The following is a 17,686-nucleotide window of genomic DNA, read 5'->3' as shown; positions in this document are numbered from 1 at the left end:
TCACTTATTCATTTAACATTTTACTTAAATGCTAATACCCTACCACGAATAACAATAATAATGTATAAGCTTATCATATTTGTTTTTAATGTAAAAAGTACAAAGTAGCATAGAAGAGAAATACACACATAGCCTAAAATACATGTATGTAAAAATTAAGTAGTAAGTGTAGGCCTACTTAATTACATTCTATCACTGACAACATAAGCTTACAATGCAAGTTATCTCTGCAGCAACACTTCTTTAGCCTACTTCTCTAGGCTACTATGTGTGGAAATGTGAAGTTAAAGGATTGTATTCTTTTTTTAAACGCTATTTTTCACGTGTTTATGGTTTGTCATTGGGTGGAAAAGTGAACATAGTGTATTACAATACTGTGATGTTGCTGTATTCCTCAAAATGTGTAGCCTAAATGTATAATGTGTCCTAAAAACAGTCAGCAGGAAACAACACACAGCCGGTGTTATAGGCAGCCTATAGATAACTCATATATGGTGAGAAAAGAGGTGGATTCAAATCTCTGCAGGTAGCCTATACATCTGTTCTGCCGAATAATACATCCATCTCTTTCAGATCAAATTTTTTGCTGAATCTCAAGGAACTAAAATATTGATGACTCTAAACATTCATAAAATATATACTTAGAATCATTGATCACCATTGATGAACCCCACAAAGAATATTATAGCCTATCTTTTTTTTTTTTTTTAAGTACTGTGAGAACTCGGCACAAGTTGTTGTTTTTCAGATAACCGCACGGGGGCAGAAAGCGCTGCAGGCTCTGATGCAGCTCTGCTCCTCGGTAATTTGAAATGACGTATTTCCGCTTTCGACGTCAGCGTGCGTTAAGCTAAGTTAGCACAACATGGATTGATAATTTCTTATTTGTGTGGTGTTTTTTCTGGAGAAATAAAGCCACAAATACATGTCTAAGCACCTACGGAGGGATGTTCGTATCCATTAAGTGTCCTTGAGAGACAGCTGAAGTTAACACCTCATTTGTAGCTGTAGTTAGCTGAGTTAGCTAACTCACAGCCTGCTACTTCTAGCATAACAACAACGTTGTTTGAGCGTTTTTATAAGCGGTAAGTGAAGTTCATGAGGGTTTTATGTCTCAACGAAAGTATAGGAGCGCCTTTCTTTACAATGCTCAATCTGAATTAAGAAATGTAAGATTACAAAAAAAGTAGTCCACGAAATTACCTTGCGTATCACATGTTAATCTGGCAGAATATAAAGTTAACTGCCAAAAAGTATTAACGTTATATATTAACAACCAAGTTTGTATAGTAACTTAATGTGTCGCCTTTTTACTTTCCAGGATGTGACCCAACTTTATTGACTAACTAACTGTTCTCAATAGCTCTTAGTATTCACACAGTGCAGATGAAACAGTTGAAGTATGACACCGATATATGTAACGTTGCAGGGTTGTGGTACATGCAGTAGTACGAGAGTTCATGGTATGGCGGGGCAGCTTGTACTGTACTCTGGTTGTACACAACAGCTTGGGTGACTGTAGTCTGGCTGTGATTCCCAGGTCGAGAAAACGAAGCAACGTCTCTCATTCAGATAACGTATTTATTTCCAATGTATTCATTTTGTAATTTATCATAAAATGCAGCAACTCAATATATGCAAGGCATTAAATACAAATATTACTAAATATTGTACTGTATATAGCTTTTGAATGTTTCTTATTTTTTCATGTCTTTATTTATTAATTTCAAGTAGTTCTTTAATGTGTTTCCCTTCTTGGGCTGGGCGATATGGCCAAAAATATTATCATGAATTTTTTTCCCACGTCATTTGATATTGATTATTATCACAACAAATGTCTAATTGTTATTTCTTTGAAGTTTAAAGGCAAAGAAACTAGATGGTTAATTGTAAATTAAATTAAATTATTCTTTATGGTTATAACATGATAAACACTTGCCAGTCTGTGGATCTGAGGTAGAACATTCAAAACAAATATGATGAAATATTTTTTAAACAAATATGCATGAGTAAAATTAAGTGAAATCTTTTTCAGTCCCTTTTCCTCAACAAAATAAATATCTTAATAGATTAGTGCTAATTCTTTCTTGATTCAGATTAATTAAATCAAACATTTATTGAACAGTTTTTATATTGTTATTGAGGAAAATTATATCGCATTCATTATTTTTATTGTTTTTTTGCCAAGCACTATTTCCTACTTAGTTTCTTTCTTTTCTCTAGAAATGTTGAAAAGGCCAACCAAAGTGATCAGGTCCTGAAGTAATGTCTCCTCATCTCTTACATAGTCTGTAGAAAATGCAAAAGAAAAGAACGTATTATGCAATAATAATATGACACAGATGGGAACAGTATATGAGAAGCTTTAACCAGTTTTAATATCAACAATTTTTTTTCATTAAACAATAAATCCTCAGTTTTTAAAAACTGAAACCAACTCTATGTTAACTCACAAGCTTGCAAAAAGTTTGGTTGTCGCCTGCATTTCTGCAACTACATGGCTTAAATCTAAAAAATCTAAACCTGGATTGCTGATAATCATGTTTTGTGTTATGACTGCTCCCTCAATAGGCGCCATGGCCAATCTAGAGCAGTGGGTGAATGACCGTCTCCATGACATCCTCGGGTTAAGTGACCGATATGTGTCTCAATTCATGATCGGCACTGCACGGAAAGCATCGAGTTCTCAAGACTTTGTGACTCGTCTCGAGCAGACAGGCACGATTGACATCGACCAGAGTGTGATTGCTTTTGCGGAAGAGCTCTTTGACAAGGTATATTCGTAAAATTTGTCTTTCCTTGTGAAAACTTGCCACAACATATTTACATAAACTTTAAATCATACATCTAACAGTACAGTTGTAACGTTTTAAGTTTTTGGTGGGAATGACACCCTTAACAATCTTTTACATCTGTGTGTTATAGATTCCTCGTAAGCAGGTTATTGAGAAACCGTCCCGTGCGATAGAGAGGGAAGCCATTGAAATGGACAGGAAGAATCGGACGTACACGTTACTGGAGGACAGCGACAGCGATGGAGACGCAGTGAAGGAGAAGCAGAAAGGGAAAAAGAAAAGCAAAGACAAGGACAGAGGAAACAAGAGGAAGCACATCAGACAGAAGAAAGTGAGCGAGTCGTCCAGTGAGGAGGAAACACCTAAAAGGTAGTCCAAATATTTTGCACTTGCTTTATTTTGCTTGCTTGGTTTTTGCTTACCATTTGTTGTTTGTTTCATATTGTTCCATGAAATAACGTTTGTGTATTGTGTAGAGCATGACAGGCTGTCTCATAGCATTTGCTGATAACAGTTATAGCTGAATGATTTTCCAATTTATTTTGAGTTTATCATATTTGTAAATGCTGTTTCGGTTGCAGTTATATCTTGTTCTGTGTACCAGTTTTTGCACGGTGGGTGGTCATATTCAAACAGTGTTGAAAATTGGGACAATTACAGCCACCCTTTTCATGCAGTCTCCCCGATAATGAAACAGTCAGTTAAAATAGGAGTAGAACTTCCACCACACATAGAAAGGAATTGTATTTTTGCATATGAAAAGACCAGACATGTTAAAAGCCATAATATGAGTACCATGTACCATAGCTGGTCATGTAAAATCTGAGAGTAATCGCAGAGAAAAGAGTAGCAACCTGTAAATAATCATCATCACAGTACCACTCAGTTAACCTTTGGTACTTTTAATAATTTGGTGCTTGATTGATTAAGGCAGCGATTGGGAGAACAGAAGGAGAGATAGTCAACCAAGTGTGGAAGTGCTGAATCATTCTTTATTGGTCACCAGAGTCTTAAACTTGTAATAAAAACTTTTTTCTAATATCAGGGGTAATTCAGGCCAAAGGGAACCGATGTCTGCCAAGAAAGAAGAGGAGGAAGAGGAAGAGTGGGAGAAAGAAGAGAGAGAACGACAGCAGGACATTGATGAGAGAGATGCTTTTGCAGAGCGAGTGAAGCAGAAAGACAAAGACAAGACCCGCAACATAACAGAGAGGACTGACAAAAAGGTGGGAGACCAGGCAACTACAACACCTTTTTTTAAGAATGAGCCATTATGTCAAGAAGTTAAACACCTTTGCCTTTTGTTTGTTTTTCTGCAGGCTTATGAGGAAGCTCAAAAGAGGCTGAAGATGGCTGAAGATGATCAGAAGAACATGGTAGGTGCTCAAAGTTGGGAGACAAGTTTCGGTTTGTGCTTAATCATACCATGTGTGTCAGAATATGTTTGGGGGTGGGGGGATACAGTAAAAATCAGTTTCCAGAGTTCTAACTGTGTTTTTACGTTATGTTCCTTTTCTAGGTGCCAGAGTTGAGGAAGCGCTCTCGCTGGGAGTATCTAAAGAAGAGAGAGGAAGAGAAGCTGGAGGACCTAGAGGCAGAGATCAAAGACGACGAGTACCTTTTTTCCACTGAAGAGCTGACGGAGAGGGAGAAAAAGGAGTTGGAATACAAACGCACACTTCGGGACCTGGCTAAAGATTACAAAAAGGCCGGTGCCAAGGAACAGGAGGAGAGGAAGAACAGATACTATATGCCAGAAGAGAAGAGAAGCAAAGTAGGAACAATGGATGTCACACACTGACACAATGTGTAGAGACAGTCTCCTACTAAAGTGTGCATAGGTTCAGTTGTTCAACTTGTTCCCCTCCTTCTACCCGCTGACCAGGAGGTGCCCCAGAAGGACCTGGAGCTGGAGGAAACTCCTATGGAGCTGGGTGGAGAGCAAGGCCGCTGGGAAGAGGAGAGGCTGAAGACGGCCTCCCTCAGCTTCGGTGCCAAGAGGGAGCGAGAGCAAGGGATGAGGCAGGAGCAGGAGAAGTACCAGCTGATCCTCGAGGAGGATGAGATGATAGACTTTGTCAGCACTGCCATCACCATGAAAGGAACTCGGGCGGAAAAGGTGGGGTTCATGTGGTACCTTCTACTTTTTTATTATTAATATTTGTATCTCAAATTTCTTTTAACTTTCCTAATGATGAAAACCTGATGAAACACTTTGACTAGTATTTATTGAGTCTAGGGATGCAACGATTACAGATTTTGTTGGTACGATTATTGTCAGAGAAATAATCACGGGTTCACGGTTATTACAATTATTATGCATTAATTAATTTCACAACACTAGTAATGACTTAAGTTGATTTTTAATATTTAATTACATTAACAATTATATTTCTATAATATGTAAGTATTATTAATATAAGAGGAATATTAACTTCTATCCACCAGGGGAAATTGTTATAAAGGAGGGGAATAAACTGTACTGTTAATGTCATCAACTCTGATCCATACATATGTTTTAGTGAAAATGAGAGAAAGAAATTGAGTGCAATGTTAACTGAAATGCAGTTAATTGGTAGCCTATAGTCCCGAAAGTCTATAAGCTCCTGATGTATGTTAAGCTGATGATACACCGGGCAATTTTTTGAGCAATGTTGCTGGGCAATCTTGTTGGTGGCATGTCCGACTATGTTTCGAACGGATAGCGGCGGGGTGGGGCGGGTGACGGAGTGATGACGGAAGGGGATTACGGTAGTAATCTTTACTCATGACCAGTGACCGCAACATTGCCCAGCACCATTGCTCTAAAAGTTGCTCCATGTATCATCAGCTTTAGTGTCTTAAACCTGGCAACATTTTCTCAACACAGACCGAAGGATGTAACGATAAATGTTCTGTGACTGAAGGTCTTGAGAGAACTACGTTCTGTCTTCCATAAAGGCCCTTTCAGAAAGGAAGCAATTTGCACCGCGTGGAAGCTGTTCAGCGCAAAAGTATATCCATATGTCTTGTCAATACGTCTTGGAGCATCTCCTTCCCGCTTCTCATTGCAGACCACAGTGGAAAAAGATAATCTGGTCAAAGAAATTTGTGAAATTTGCTTTGTGTTCTGACCTTAATGTGTTTAGGATCAGGAGACCCCGGCTCTGTCTCAGGCGGAGCTTAACAAACAGTCCATGCAGGAAGTCCGACGCAGCCTGCCCATCTTCCCCTACAGAGAGGACCTGCTTGCTGCCATCCAAGAGCACCAGATCCTGGTCATTGAGGGGGAGACGGGCTCCGGAAAGACCACCCAGATCCCACAGTACCTCTTGGAAGATGTGAGTGCAGAATCTAAGAATAGCATTATACACTCACATATTAAACATGTTATACTCACTATGGAACATTGAGCAGTCTAACAAAAGTCCAACAAAAGACAACAGAATTTGCTGCAGTAGAGCATGACTGCATTGTAACAAAAGTAAAGGTTAAAAAGCTTCACATTTTTCTTAAATTTTCTATTTTCAATTCATTTTTAATTAAATAGCGTTGATTTATAACAGAAGTTATCTCATTGCACTTTTCAGATAGAGCAGGTCTAGACTGTACTCCTTTTAATTTACAGAACTTCTTAGGCTCTACAGATTAACCTTACACAGACACTCTTTTCTCATAATCTTTACTTGATCCTTTTGTAATTGTGATCATCGGTTGACATCAAGAAGTCAATGTGGCTTAAACCAACATGTGGAACTGACTCATACAAACTAAAGATGTGGGTGGGGGGCTTTGTCTGAGGGGAGGCCTGCAGTCTCAGACTTTGAAAACCTCTGTTTTAGTACATTTAAATTTTGTAACCTTTGGACAAAGCCAGGCTACCAGTTTCCTCCCTTTTATCAGTCTTTATGCTAAGGTAAGCTAACAAGCTGCTGGCTGTAGCTGCATATTTACCGTATAGACATGAGAGTGGTATTGATTTTCTTATCTAAACTCTTGGCAAGAAAGCGAATAAGTGTTTCCCAAAATGTCTATTCCTTTGACTTTCACTGTAGCTCCTTAAGACTATTGCCTATTATTTATGGATTTTCCTGAGTAACCAGGACAATGAGTCTCTGGAAAGACGTTCTGCTGTTGGATATTTGGGAAAAAAATCAATTTGTCCCCATTGTACAAGCATGGTGGCAGCAGTCTCAAAACCTCTGCAATTAAAACTAAAATGATCTGCACAACAAGATGACGCTAGTTGGGGAACTGTATGAAAATAATCTATCTTTCTCTCTCAGGGCTACACTGAAGGAGGCATGAAGATTGGATGTACACAGCCTCGCAGAGTTGCAGCTATGTCAGTAGCAGCAAGAGTGGCACAGGAAATGAGCGTTAAGCTTGGGAATGAGGTGAGTTGGACAAATTATCATACAGATCCCATTTCATATTTACCTTATTACAAACAATTTTATTTATTGGGACTAAAGGATGCAATGTAAGAATGAATTCTGTATTACACTGCATCATGGTTTTGTATACCACTACTGGCTAGTATTAAACATCTTTTTTTTTAGCATTCTTTATTTATTAAGTATTGTTGACTGTTTCTTAAAACCATTTGAAGTGGTTGAAAATTCTTGAATCAGTATTTTCAGATTAACTTTATTGCTTCATCCAGGTGGGTTACAGTATTCGTTTTGAGGACTGCACATCAGAGAGAACAGTGCTCAAGTACATGACAGATGGCATGCTGCTCAGAGAGTTTCTCACCGAGCCAGACCTAGCCAGCTACAGGTAATGCAAAGAAGGGAAACACTAAAAGCTGAGTAGCTCTTTAACCTGTTATTAAGCAGGTAATACACAGGTATAAGATGATTTCTTTATGTTTTCATTTGATCATTCATTTTTTCAGACAGAAATTCATTATATTTTCTTGAAAAATTAGTGGCTTTCTACTTTTTCCCACATTTTTGTGTTCCTGATCACACTTTACAAGTTCAACTTTCAATTTGGTTAAGTTGTCTTTGAATTATCAGGTACCATATTTATTTTATTAAGACTTCTACTGCCTGACACCCTAATGTCTCATGCCATTTGTCATTTGTATACTCCTCTTTGCAGTTTCACATTTCAGATGAATATGTTCATGTACATTTATTGAATTCCTGTAGGTATTACCTGTTCAATCGGCCCCTATACCCATTCTCTCTCTCCCTCCAGTGTGATCATCATAGATGAGGCCCATGAGCGAACCCTCCACACAGACATCCTGTTTGGTCTGATTAAGGACATCGCCAGGTTCAGACCGGACCTGAAGGTGCTAGTGGCCAGCGCCACTCTGGACACAGAGCGCTTCTCCTGCTTCTTTGATGATGCCCCTGTCTTCAGGATCCCCGGCAGGAGGTTCCCCGTCGATATCTTCTACACTAAAGTAGGAACTAGCATGCTATTTGAATGCTTAATAAAGGGTCTCAGGTTCAAGTGAGTGTAGACGACCCCTGTCCCAAAAATCTAACTCTACTGTTGATGTACATATTTGTATGTTGTGTTGTCAAGGCTCCAGAGGCAGACTACCTGGAAGCTTGTGTGGTGTCGGTGCTACAGATCCATGTCACCCAGCCTCCGGGAGACATTCTGGTTTTCCTCACTGGACAGGTATTGATTGTTTATATCAACCATGGCATGTTCAAGATTTATGTCAAAGTTTTGGACACAATTGTAATGGGAGATTGTTGGTCTCCTTATTTTGTGCAATACGATTTTGGATGAGATCACTTAAAGATAATTTTGTACAGCTCATAATTTCTTAGCATGTATGTTGGAGACAAGTGTTTACCTTGTAATTACATTTAAGAAGTGGGTGTAACCACAATGTTGTCTAAGGGTGCTTTAGCTCCTGACCTGTTTGATTCGGTTCAAAACAACTCTGGTGCGTTCACCATTCAAGTTCACTTTGTTTAGGCTGAGGGGTAAGTTGCCTAACAAATACATTTGTGCAAATCATTTGGTTACCATGGTAGCATGGAGTGTTCCTGATCAATCAAAGAGGAGTTTTGTGCTTTCATCCTACTTTGTGTATTTTGACAGTTGCTCATTAAGCATAGCATCTTTTACCATACTGTTACGCTAAATAATTTCTCTCTTGCGGCACTTGCGCCATGTAACACCAAAACTGTTCAACTGCTGAGTTACCTGTCAATCCTTAAGCTTTATTTACCGCTCAGTGTTTATATACATATTTTATGTTTAAAAAGCCAGAAGAATCAGGATCATCTTTATTGGTCAAGTATGTGTACACGTACAAGAAATTTGACTGCAGTTTCTAGTTGCTGTCAATGTACCTACACACAGTTCAAAGAACATTGTCTAGGAAGATAAAAAATTTACATTAAAACAAGGACAACAAAGCTGAACGAAAATAAGTAAACATATAACCACTATGTAGCCCTTCAAGTAAGCGAAAGAATAGATGCCTATTGTTGCCTATTTTTAAAGGCAACAAGGAACAACAACATACAGTGTCTACAAATGCAACAGTGTGTCTTTTTTTTACTGAACTACAGGTGTGAAAGCGGCCCAAGTAACCTTGTTTTCTTCAACGGTATTCCCTGAAGGATATTGCGACAGGGGTAAATGTATCCGTGTGTGATGGCTGACTCTTTAACCTCTTGTCTTTGTGTGTCTTGCAGGAGGAGATCGAAGCATGTTGCGAGATGCTCCAAGAGAGATGCAGGCGCCTTGGATCGAAGATAGCAGAGCTGCTGGTCCTTCCTATCTACGCCAACCTGCCGTCTGACATGCAGGCAAAGATCTTCAACCCTACTCCGCCCGGAGCCCGTAAGGTGAGATGATGTCTTATTTGTGTGCAGAATACATGAGAAACTGTTATTGTTTCCTAATACAATTGCCCTGGATGTAGTAGGTCACTGTAGGATTAATGTTTCAACTTGGCAGACACAAAATGCGCAGTGTAGACTATGACTACAACTTTATTTCTTGAGCAATATAAATGAAGACAACAGCTTGCTGCTATCTATTTACTGTATCAGTTATGTAAAAAGCAAGAGCCTTCTCATATTTAAACAGATTAAATGTCCATGCACCAATAGAGGCTGCTGTAGTACAATGAGATTAGTAGAGCGGATTCGTATTTGTTTTTAACACTATTGAACGGAATAAAGCCTTGTTTTGATCTTTTGGTGTATTTCTTCCCATTGTTTAACTGCTTGATTTAATCTGCATTTAATCTGCATTCTACTTTGGACAGTGCTTCCTCACTTTAACTCTTGGCACCGTGATCTCTGTCTGTCAATCCCAGGTGGTGGTGGCTACCAATATAGCAGAAACCTCTCTGACCATAGATGGCATCATCTACGTCATTGACCCAGGCTTCTGCAAACAGAAGAGTTACAATGCCCGCACCGGCATGGAGTCACTCATCGTCACGCCCTGTTCACGGGTGACTGCTCACTGTTTTTCTTAATGTTTAACAAGCTGGGTGCCAGCGTTGACGTGTAAAAGTAATTTTATCCAGGAGCGGAGAAATCGCATGTTTTCAAAACGCCAATATTCAAAAACTCTGGCACAATCATTGACATTTTATTGGTGCAGTCGATGAGGCAGCTATTACTGTTAAACTATATGTGTGAATTGTTAGTGGCTGAATTGATTTATATAAATGTTTGCCAACTCGCGCTGTGTGTTTGTTTCACTTTTCAGGCTTCTGCCAACCAGAGAGCAGGCCGTGCAGGTAGAGTTGCTGCTGGGAAATGTTTCAGGCTTTACACAGCCTGGGCATTTAAACATGAGATGGAGGAAACGACTGTGCCTGAGATTCAGAGGACCAACTTGGGAAATGTAGTCCTGCTGCTGAAGAGTCTTGGTGAGGGGATGAAGCGCTCTTGGGTGGGATATTAAAATGATGATATTTCATACACTTAAGTCATTAAGTTGGAGCACATTAAATCACTGTTTGGTGGCCGTGACTGTGCAGTAAGCTAATAGTTTTTGCTTCCAGGAATCAATGACCTGATTCACTTTGACTTCATGGACCCACCTCCTCATGAGACTTTGGTCTTAGCGCTGGAGCAGCTCTATGCCCTGGGAGCACTGAACCACATGGGAGAGCTCACCAAGGTACAAACTCAGGGCCTGCATTCATCAAACTACACTTTATTCTTTTTTTACTTTAGCATTATAATTGATGTTTTTATAATAACAACATATCAAATGACAATGTGAAAACATTGTGGAAGAGGTTGTTTGTACTGATTATGTACTGAATTATCATCTGAATCTGCAAAATGTCCCCAGCTTTACAAATAGATTGATAGATAGATAAAAATACAACAATAAAATAAAAGACAGTTTATTTCATGTTTAAGACTTACAATGCTTTACAGTCTTAACATTTTGGTGGGATCGCACTGCCATGAAGACTCCTCTGAAAGAGTGAGTGAGAGTGTGTTTCAGCAAATTTTTTAGCTGTCCAGCCCACAACTTTATTGTTTACGTTCACTCTCACTGCTCTCATAGCATCGTTTCCAGCCACTGCCGGCAGCTGTTTCCAGCCAACAAAGACTAAAAACCCCACTGTACACTACCAGTTAGCGACACTGATGAACACAGTGGAGCATGCAGCAACATGAATGAAGTCAGTCATTTGTTTAACACCTGTTTCTTCTTTTTTGTCTGGGTTCAGCTGGGTCGCAGGATGGCTGAGCTACCGGTGGACCCCATGCTGAGCAAGATGATACTGGCCTCTGAGCAGTAAGTCTCCAGTGTTATATTAGCACGAGCCCTTCAAATATATGTCCGTATTACAGGATGCATCACCTACTGTAATAATACTGTAGCATAAGATGTATTGAATCAGTTGGAGACATTGGTTTTCTTGCGTATACCAAACTCATCCAGGATGGTGTTTGTCCAGTTTTGATTATGCAGCTGGGGTTTGAGGTCAAAGAAGCATAGAGGAGTGAAACTATTCTTAATCGAGCTATCCAATACGGGTTGATAGATCAATTCTTCAAGCAGGAGAAGATTGATAGCTTATCTATATAGTAGAGGGTGAATCACAAGGTCAAACATGCCTGGCCTAACGAGATCTGGAGTAAACCAAAAAGGGGTATTTGTGCTCAGATTTGAGCTGATATACAGTACTTCTTCTTAATATTGACACGGGTCAGTATGCTGCTTTGGAAGCAGGAAGTCAAGTCTGTCCAGTATCTGAGCTGGGAGAAATACAAAATGAATATGATTAAATTTTTTCACTGCCCTCTCCTCTTTTGTGTGATGATATAAAGGATACAAATGTGTTGCTCATATAGACCTTCATATTGTCAACTTATTTAGTGAATGGCAACTTTCTCAGCATAGCTCTTGCTTCATAGCTCTTTCTCTGCATCTTTGTAGATTTCCTTTGTATTATTTCCCTCTCTGTCTGCTTCCAGGTACAAGTGTTCAGAAGAAGTGTTGACGATAGCGGCCATGTTGTCAGTAAACAACTCTATTTTTTACCGGCCCAAAGACAAGGTGGTTCATGCTGACAACGCCAGGATGAACTTTGTGGTGCCAGGGGGAGACCACCTGGTGCTTCTCAATGTCTACACACAGGTATAAACACAACAGCTAGAGTTAAAGATACCCTGAGTTACAATCGATTCACAGTTCAGTTTACAGTTCCCAACCTCTTTGATTTGTGACCCCTGAAAACGAAGCTATAGCATCTCGCGTCACAGGTTGTAAGTTTACAAATTGAGACTGTCAACCAAAGAGTGATTAAAACCACCCGCCCTTCCTACAAATTAAACGGCTGACCCAATGATGGTGCTAGAGATAACATCAGAGGATCGTCAGAGTTATTACATTTCATCCTGCTGTGAACTTAAATGTACCAAATTTCAGTCCATCCAAAACTTGTTGAGACATATGTCAATCCGCTGGTGGCGCTAGAGGAAAAGACAGAGGATCACCAAAGTCAGTATGATTGATCCTCAGGGGACAATGAATGTCTGGGCAAAATTTAATCTAATCCATCAGGAGTCCAGATATTTCACTCTGAACCAAAATGGTGGACCGACTGACCAACATTGCCATCCTTAGAGGAAAGACAAAACCGCTTTCCTCTCCTGTCATGCATCAAACCCTCTGATTTATCTTACGACCCCTTGTGGGGTCCAGACCCCCAGGCTGGGAACCACTTTTTCACAGCTATGACCTGCAGACAGCTATTTCCTGGATCCCAGGTGTCGTACTAACTGCAGTCATGATGTCTGTCTCCCTCAGTGGTTGGAGAGCGGTTACTCCACACAGTGGTGCTATGAGAATTTCATCCAGTTCCGCTCCATGAGAAGAGCCCGAGACGTCAGGGAGCAGCTGGAGGGTCTGATGGATCGTATTGAGGTAGAGGTTGTAAGTTCCCATGGAGACAGCTTGCCAATTCGCAAGGTTAGTGACACTGAGAAATTCACCCAGAGTTTTAGCACAGTTTCCTGATGAAAACATGGAATCTGAAAGTTGGTTCCTGATATTAATAGAGTGGAAATGTTATACTGTACAAGTATGTGTTTGTGGCTCCATGTGAACTTGGGTATTTGGTTTGTCTAAGTCTGATGGGCTATGAAGTCATAGCAACTACAAATACAAGAATAGAAAGCAGAAGTAAGAACACTGAAGAGCTAAACCTGCGGCAGACAAGACCCACAGAAAAATACCATTTTCTAAATAAAATAAACACAGCTGGCATTCAGTATTTGCTTTTTTTTGAAAATGTTGTTCAACCACAGGTGTAACAGTGGGTTCAAGATAAACAACTTTAGAGATAAGTGGCAAGTGTTTGAAACTTGACCCAGTAGAAGGCATGAAATACATGGAAGCCCTCAAGGTGCTTAATTTAGCATTTTTTGGAATAGCCTGCTCCTGCTCAAGAACACTTCAGGTGAATGGATGCTTAACCAGGCTCTAGATAAAGTATACAGTTCTGCGAATTTGAAAGTCTAAGAAAATGAAAGAGGAAACCTCAGATCCTCACTGAACGTAGGCTGTGTGATAATTCTTCCCATATCACGGTCTACGTGTGTTGTGAGCACACCCATAAACCACTTGAGATAGCGGCAAGGGCGTTATTAGTTGGGTTACACCTTTTTTCATCACTTGATGCCTTTGTCTGTGTCAAAACTGCAGCCAAAAAGCAATCCCATTACTTATTTTCTTATTATGAATTAATGTTCAGTAAATAATTGACAATAAATGTCCTATAATATTTACTTATAAAGTGGCTTTAGTAGCATTATGTGAATTCCTTGTTGTAAACCGGGGGGGAGTGAATTAGTCATTTGAAGATGTTTATTATATTTTAATGTGAAATGACAGACATTTGTAGATTTACTTTTCCCATGGCATGACTAGTGTGTGACAGATGCTGTCTGTCAGTATTAATTCTGTCCATTCTAGCGTTAGTATTGTGAACACACCCAACACCACTTGGCCTCGATTACAGAAGGTGTGAACAGTCTGTGTGCATCTGTGACAACAAGAAAAGCAGGTCTGGATGTTGATGTTTGGAATGGTACCTGTTGGCAAATCCTTCATAAAATCTACCCTCAGTTTAAAACTTCTGACTAGTTATATTCTCAGGAGTCAATGCTGATATTTAAATTACAGTGTGAGTTATCTGATTTCCCTGCTTTAATTGTAGTTTCCTTGAGTAATACACTGATTTCTACCAGCACCACATTAGAAAATACAATATATTATTTCTGCATTGTCATAGTGATGAAAGCTGAAAACACTTTTTTCCTTAGTCTCTCCAGTTAATACAAAATGCTGCTGCACGTATACTAACTAGAACTAGCAGGAGAGATCACATCAGCCCTGTTTTAGTAACTTTGCAATGGCTCCCGGTAAAATTGAGAATTGATTTTAAAATACTTCTTCTTACATACAAAGCCCTTAATGGTCAGGAACCATCTTATTTAAATAACTCCTTACACCATACTGCCCCACTAGAACACTGCTAACACTCCCAAAATGCAGGGCTACTTGTAGTGCCTAGGTTCTCTAGACGTAGAATGGGAGCCAGAGCACCTTAGCTGTGGAATCAGACCCCTGTTTGGGTTTGGGAATTAACCAACATTTCCATATTTAAGAGTAGGCTAAAAACCTTTCTTTTCAGTAAAGCTAGTAGTTAGGGATGGTGTTTCTTTATTTTGTGTGGAGGCTTATAGTTGGGGCTAGGGTGTTTTATGAATTTTAAATGATTTATTTTATTTATTATTAGTTTTATAATTATGTATTGTATTGTTTTTTTAATATGTGTATCTTGTTATGTGTTCTCAGCCTTTTTATCCAATTCTGCGATCTTTATGTGTCTGTTTTGCACTGGGACCACGCAGCTGGTGATTTTACACTTTAAATAAATTTGACTTGACTTGAGTTGGCCTTGAGTTGGTCATTAAGAGAGGAGAATTTGGAAATGCGTGGTTTCCACGGGACAGTAAAATATGCAGTACATAATGGACTGAAAACAAGCGAGTTACAGCATGTTAGTGCAATCTCTCTTTAAAAAAAGTTATATCTCATTTATATGTCATTATATTGCATTTACAACCAAACTGAACTTCCACAGTGTCTAATTTATACAAAGCTCTGAGTGGCTGATTGACGCTATATAATGTGCAGCATGCAGGAGAAGAGGTCCATCTTAGAATTCTTCTTGTTCCTGTGAACTTAACTTGACTGAGTTCTCCTCCAAATAGTTTCCACTTACGGCTTATTAATCAATTTCTTTGGTTTAGTAATTACTTCACACAAATTTCCACATCAATATATGTATATGATATGTACATATTCTCTTATTATTATATTGCTCTTTATTCTTACAATGATCTTTCTGTCACTACTTGAGGTCTTCTATAGCTATTAATCACCGAACACCCTGTCCCATCTCCTAGGCGGTGACTGCTGGATATTTTTATCACACGGCACGACTGAGCAAAGGTGGCTACAAGACGGTGAAGCACCAGCAGACAGTCTACGTCCACCCCAACAGCTCTCTGTTCGAGGAGCAGCCTCGCTGGCTCATCTATCACGAGCTTGTCTTCACCACCAAGGAGTTCATGAGACAGGTCTGCCTGCTCGGGATGTGATACTGTTTACTTTTAAAGAGTCTAAATCTCTGCAAATATTTGCAGCGTTAGCAGTCGTAGTCTGTCTTTCAGCAGCTAGTCTGCTGATGTGGAAGACTCGTTAAACAGAAAAACTATTGTTTAAAGTGTAAATAACATAATCACACATTTCAGTCCAGTATGAAGGTCTCAGAATTACTGCTTGTGAGAATAAGACAGCACACTAATGAGGAAGTATGACGAGTGTTCCTGTAAAATGTTTTAACTGTATCCCTCCCTGTATGTTGACACATTAATTACCATCTCTCTTCCGGCAGGTGATTGAGATAGAGAGCGGCTGGCTGCTTGAAGTGGCTCCTCACTACTACAAGAGCAAAGAGCTGGAGGACAGCAGCAGTAAGAAAATGCCCCGCAAGCAGGGTAAAACAAAAGAGGAGCTGGGCTGAAGAGAAGACCTAGGCTCCAGGGGACAGATGGCCAAAATAAACATTCCCTTCCTCTCTCAGGGCAGGCTAAAAGTAGAAAAAGGACTGAAAGTTTGGAAATTGTGTAATAATAAAGAGGAAAGGTGTGGAAAAGTACATAAACAGCTTCATGGTTCCAACCTGTTTTCACATGTGAAATTGTTTTGTGCTGTAGCTTGATATGGCAGTTTTGAGTTTGGACCACATTAGCCTGAACACATGACACATGGAGCAGAGAGACGTGGATCACAAACTTACTGATTTAATCATAAATCAGCCGTGTCAGCTGGGCCATAAGAGAACATTAATGTACTTGGATTGGAGTTTCATTGCATCAGTGCAGACTCACTGGGTGGGTTTTTCAGCTCATTAATAAACATGAGACTGTTGGTTTGTTTTTCAGGTGCTTTCTGTTGACTTTCCCTAAATAAATAGGCTTTGTCAAATCATGCATTTGTGTTGAAGTGTAAAATGTGCAAATTGACTATAACAGACTGATATCCAAATAATCTTTTTAATTAAAATTTGAGGCTCCTGGTTTATTTTCATTTTTTTATGACAATAAAGTTTTACAACCACTTGTTTTTGTCATTTGGTTTGTAGCTCAATAATTATTTAGCACATTATTTACTATCTGTAAAGATCTACTCATTTCTTTCTGGTTTTGATTTCACTTGGATGTTCACTCTAGTTCAACAAGTTATATTTAGATGTATTTGGATAGCCTCCTAACTTCTCGTCATGCTCGTTTAGTTTTACAACAAAGGGACTGTGAGTTTGTTGACTTTAGAAATATTTGATAAAAAACGTATTTGTGCATAAAAAAGCAGATGTACCCAGATACAGATGTGTCATCTTTTCTTTTTTTTTAGTTTGGAATACCTCCACTATTTTAATTAGCAAATAAACTTTTAGCAACAAAGCTTTTGTGTTGTTTGATGACATTGTATTGTTAAACACTGTGGTGTATTCTCAGATACTCAAAAAAGCCCAGATGAAAAGGAGTAACCAGTGAGAAAACATAGCTGATCTTGTGTGGGTGGTAAACTCAGTGGTGAAGGTATTACAGGTATGAGGTGCTTATACATGCAATGTTGACAGAACTGTACCCGTCTGTCTGTTTATGCATTGACAGTGTTTTTTTTTTCTCACCATTTCATAATTCACATTACAGATACATATCATTCCATATTGTCATACCTTCATGCCACTGACATCATATGTGATAGTGAATACTTTCTTGAACAACAACAGCTGACAGATATTTCTTTGATTCTTAGTAGAATTTATTAATCAATTCAGCTGTGATCAGTGGCAGAGCTGCCTCTGAGTC

General features: G+C 39.2%; 1 protein-coding gene across 2 annotated transcripts; it reads left to right on the top strand.

The window, feature by feature from the left end:
• Window positions 1-808: 808 nt before the first annotated feature.
• dhx16 (DEAH (Asp-Glu-Ala-His) box polypeptide 16) lies at window positions 809-17,192 on the top strand. Of its 2 annotated transcripts, none has more exons than XM_038710735.1 (21): window positions 809-1,085; window positions 2,572-2,774; window positions 2,926-3,164; window positions 3,841-4,021; window positions 4,115-4,171; window positions 4,315-4,569; window positions 4,681-4,914; window positions 5,924-6,115; window positions 7,061-7,171; window positions 7,441-7,556; window positions 7,983-8,193; window positions 8,319-8,417; window positions 9,452-9,604; window positions 10,081-10,221; window positions 10,482-10,644; window positions 10,780-10,898; window positions 11,464-11,531; window positions 12,215-12,377; window positions 13,050-13,211; window positions 15,716-15,889; window positions 16,207-17,192. In XM_038710735.1, exons 2-21 carry the CDS (start codon window positions 2,577-2,579, stop codon window positions 16,333-16,335), a joined length of 3,165 nt encoding a protein of 1,054 aa, XP_038566663.1. In that variant the 5' UTR covers window positions 809-1,085; window positions 2,572-2,576; the 3' UTR covers window positions 16,336-17,192. The 2 variants fall into 2 exon arrangements, with proteins under 2 accessions (XP_038566663.1, XP_038566664.1); XM_038710736.1 differs by lacking the exon at window positions 809-1,085 and adding an exon at window positions 1,183-1,577.
• Window positions 17,193-17,686: the final 494 nt, after the last annotated feature.

Source organism: Micropterus salmoides, unplaced genomic scaffold (assembly GCF_014851395.1).
Source record: "Micropterus salmoides isolate LMB-PRFRI ecotype aquatic unplaced genomic scaffold, ASM1485139v1 Ms_hic_scaffold_11, whole genome shotgun sequence".
Classification (NCBI taxonomy): Eukaryota; Metazoa; Chordata; class Actinopteri; order Centrarchiformes; family Centrarchidae; genus Micropterus; species Micropterus salmoides.
Note: the sequence above shows the minus strand (reverse complement) of the source record. Positions and strands in the feature narration are given on the sequence as shown.

Coding starts and splice junctions, on each gene's coding strand:
- dhx16 (XM_038710735.1), top strand. CDS start 2,577: ATGGCCAATCTAGAGCAGTGGGTGAATGACCGTCTCCATGACATCCTC. Junction 4,915..5,923: donor AAGGAACTCGGGCGGAAAAG/GTGGGGTTCATG, acceptor TAATGTGTTTAG/GATCAGGAGACCCCGGCTCT. Junction 12,378..13,049: donor TTCTCAATGTCTACACACAG/GTATAAACACAA, acceptor TGTCTCCCTCAG/TGGTTGGAGAGCGGTTACTC.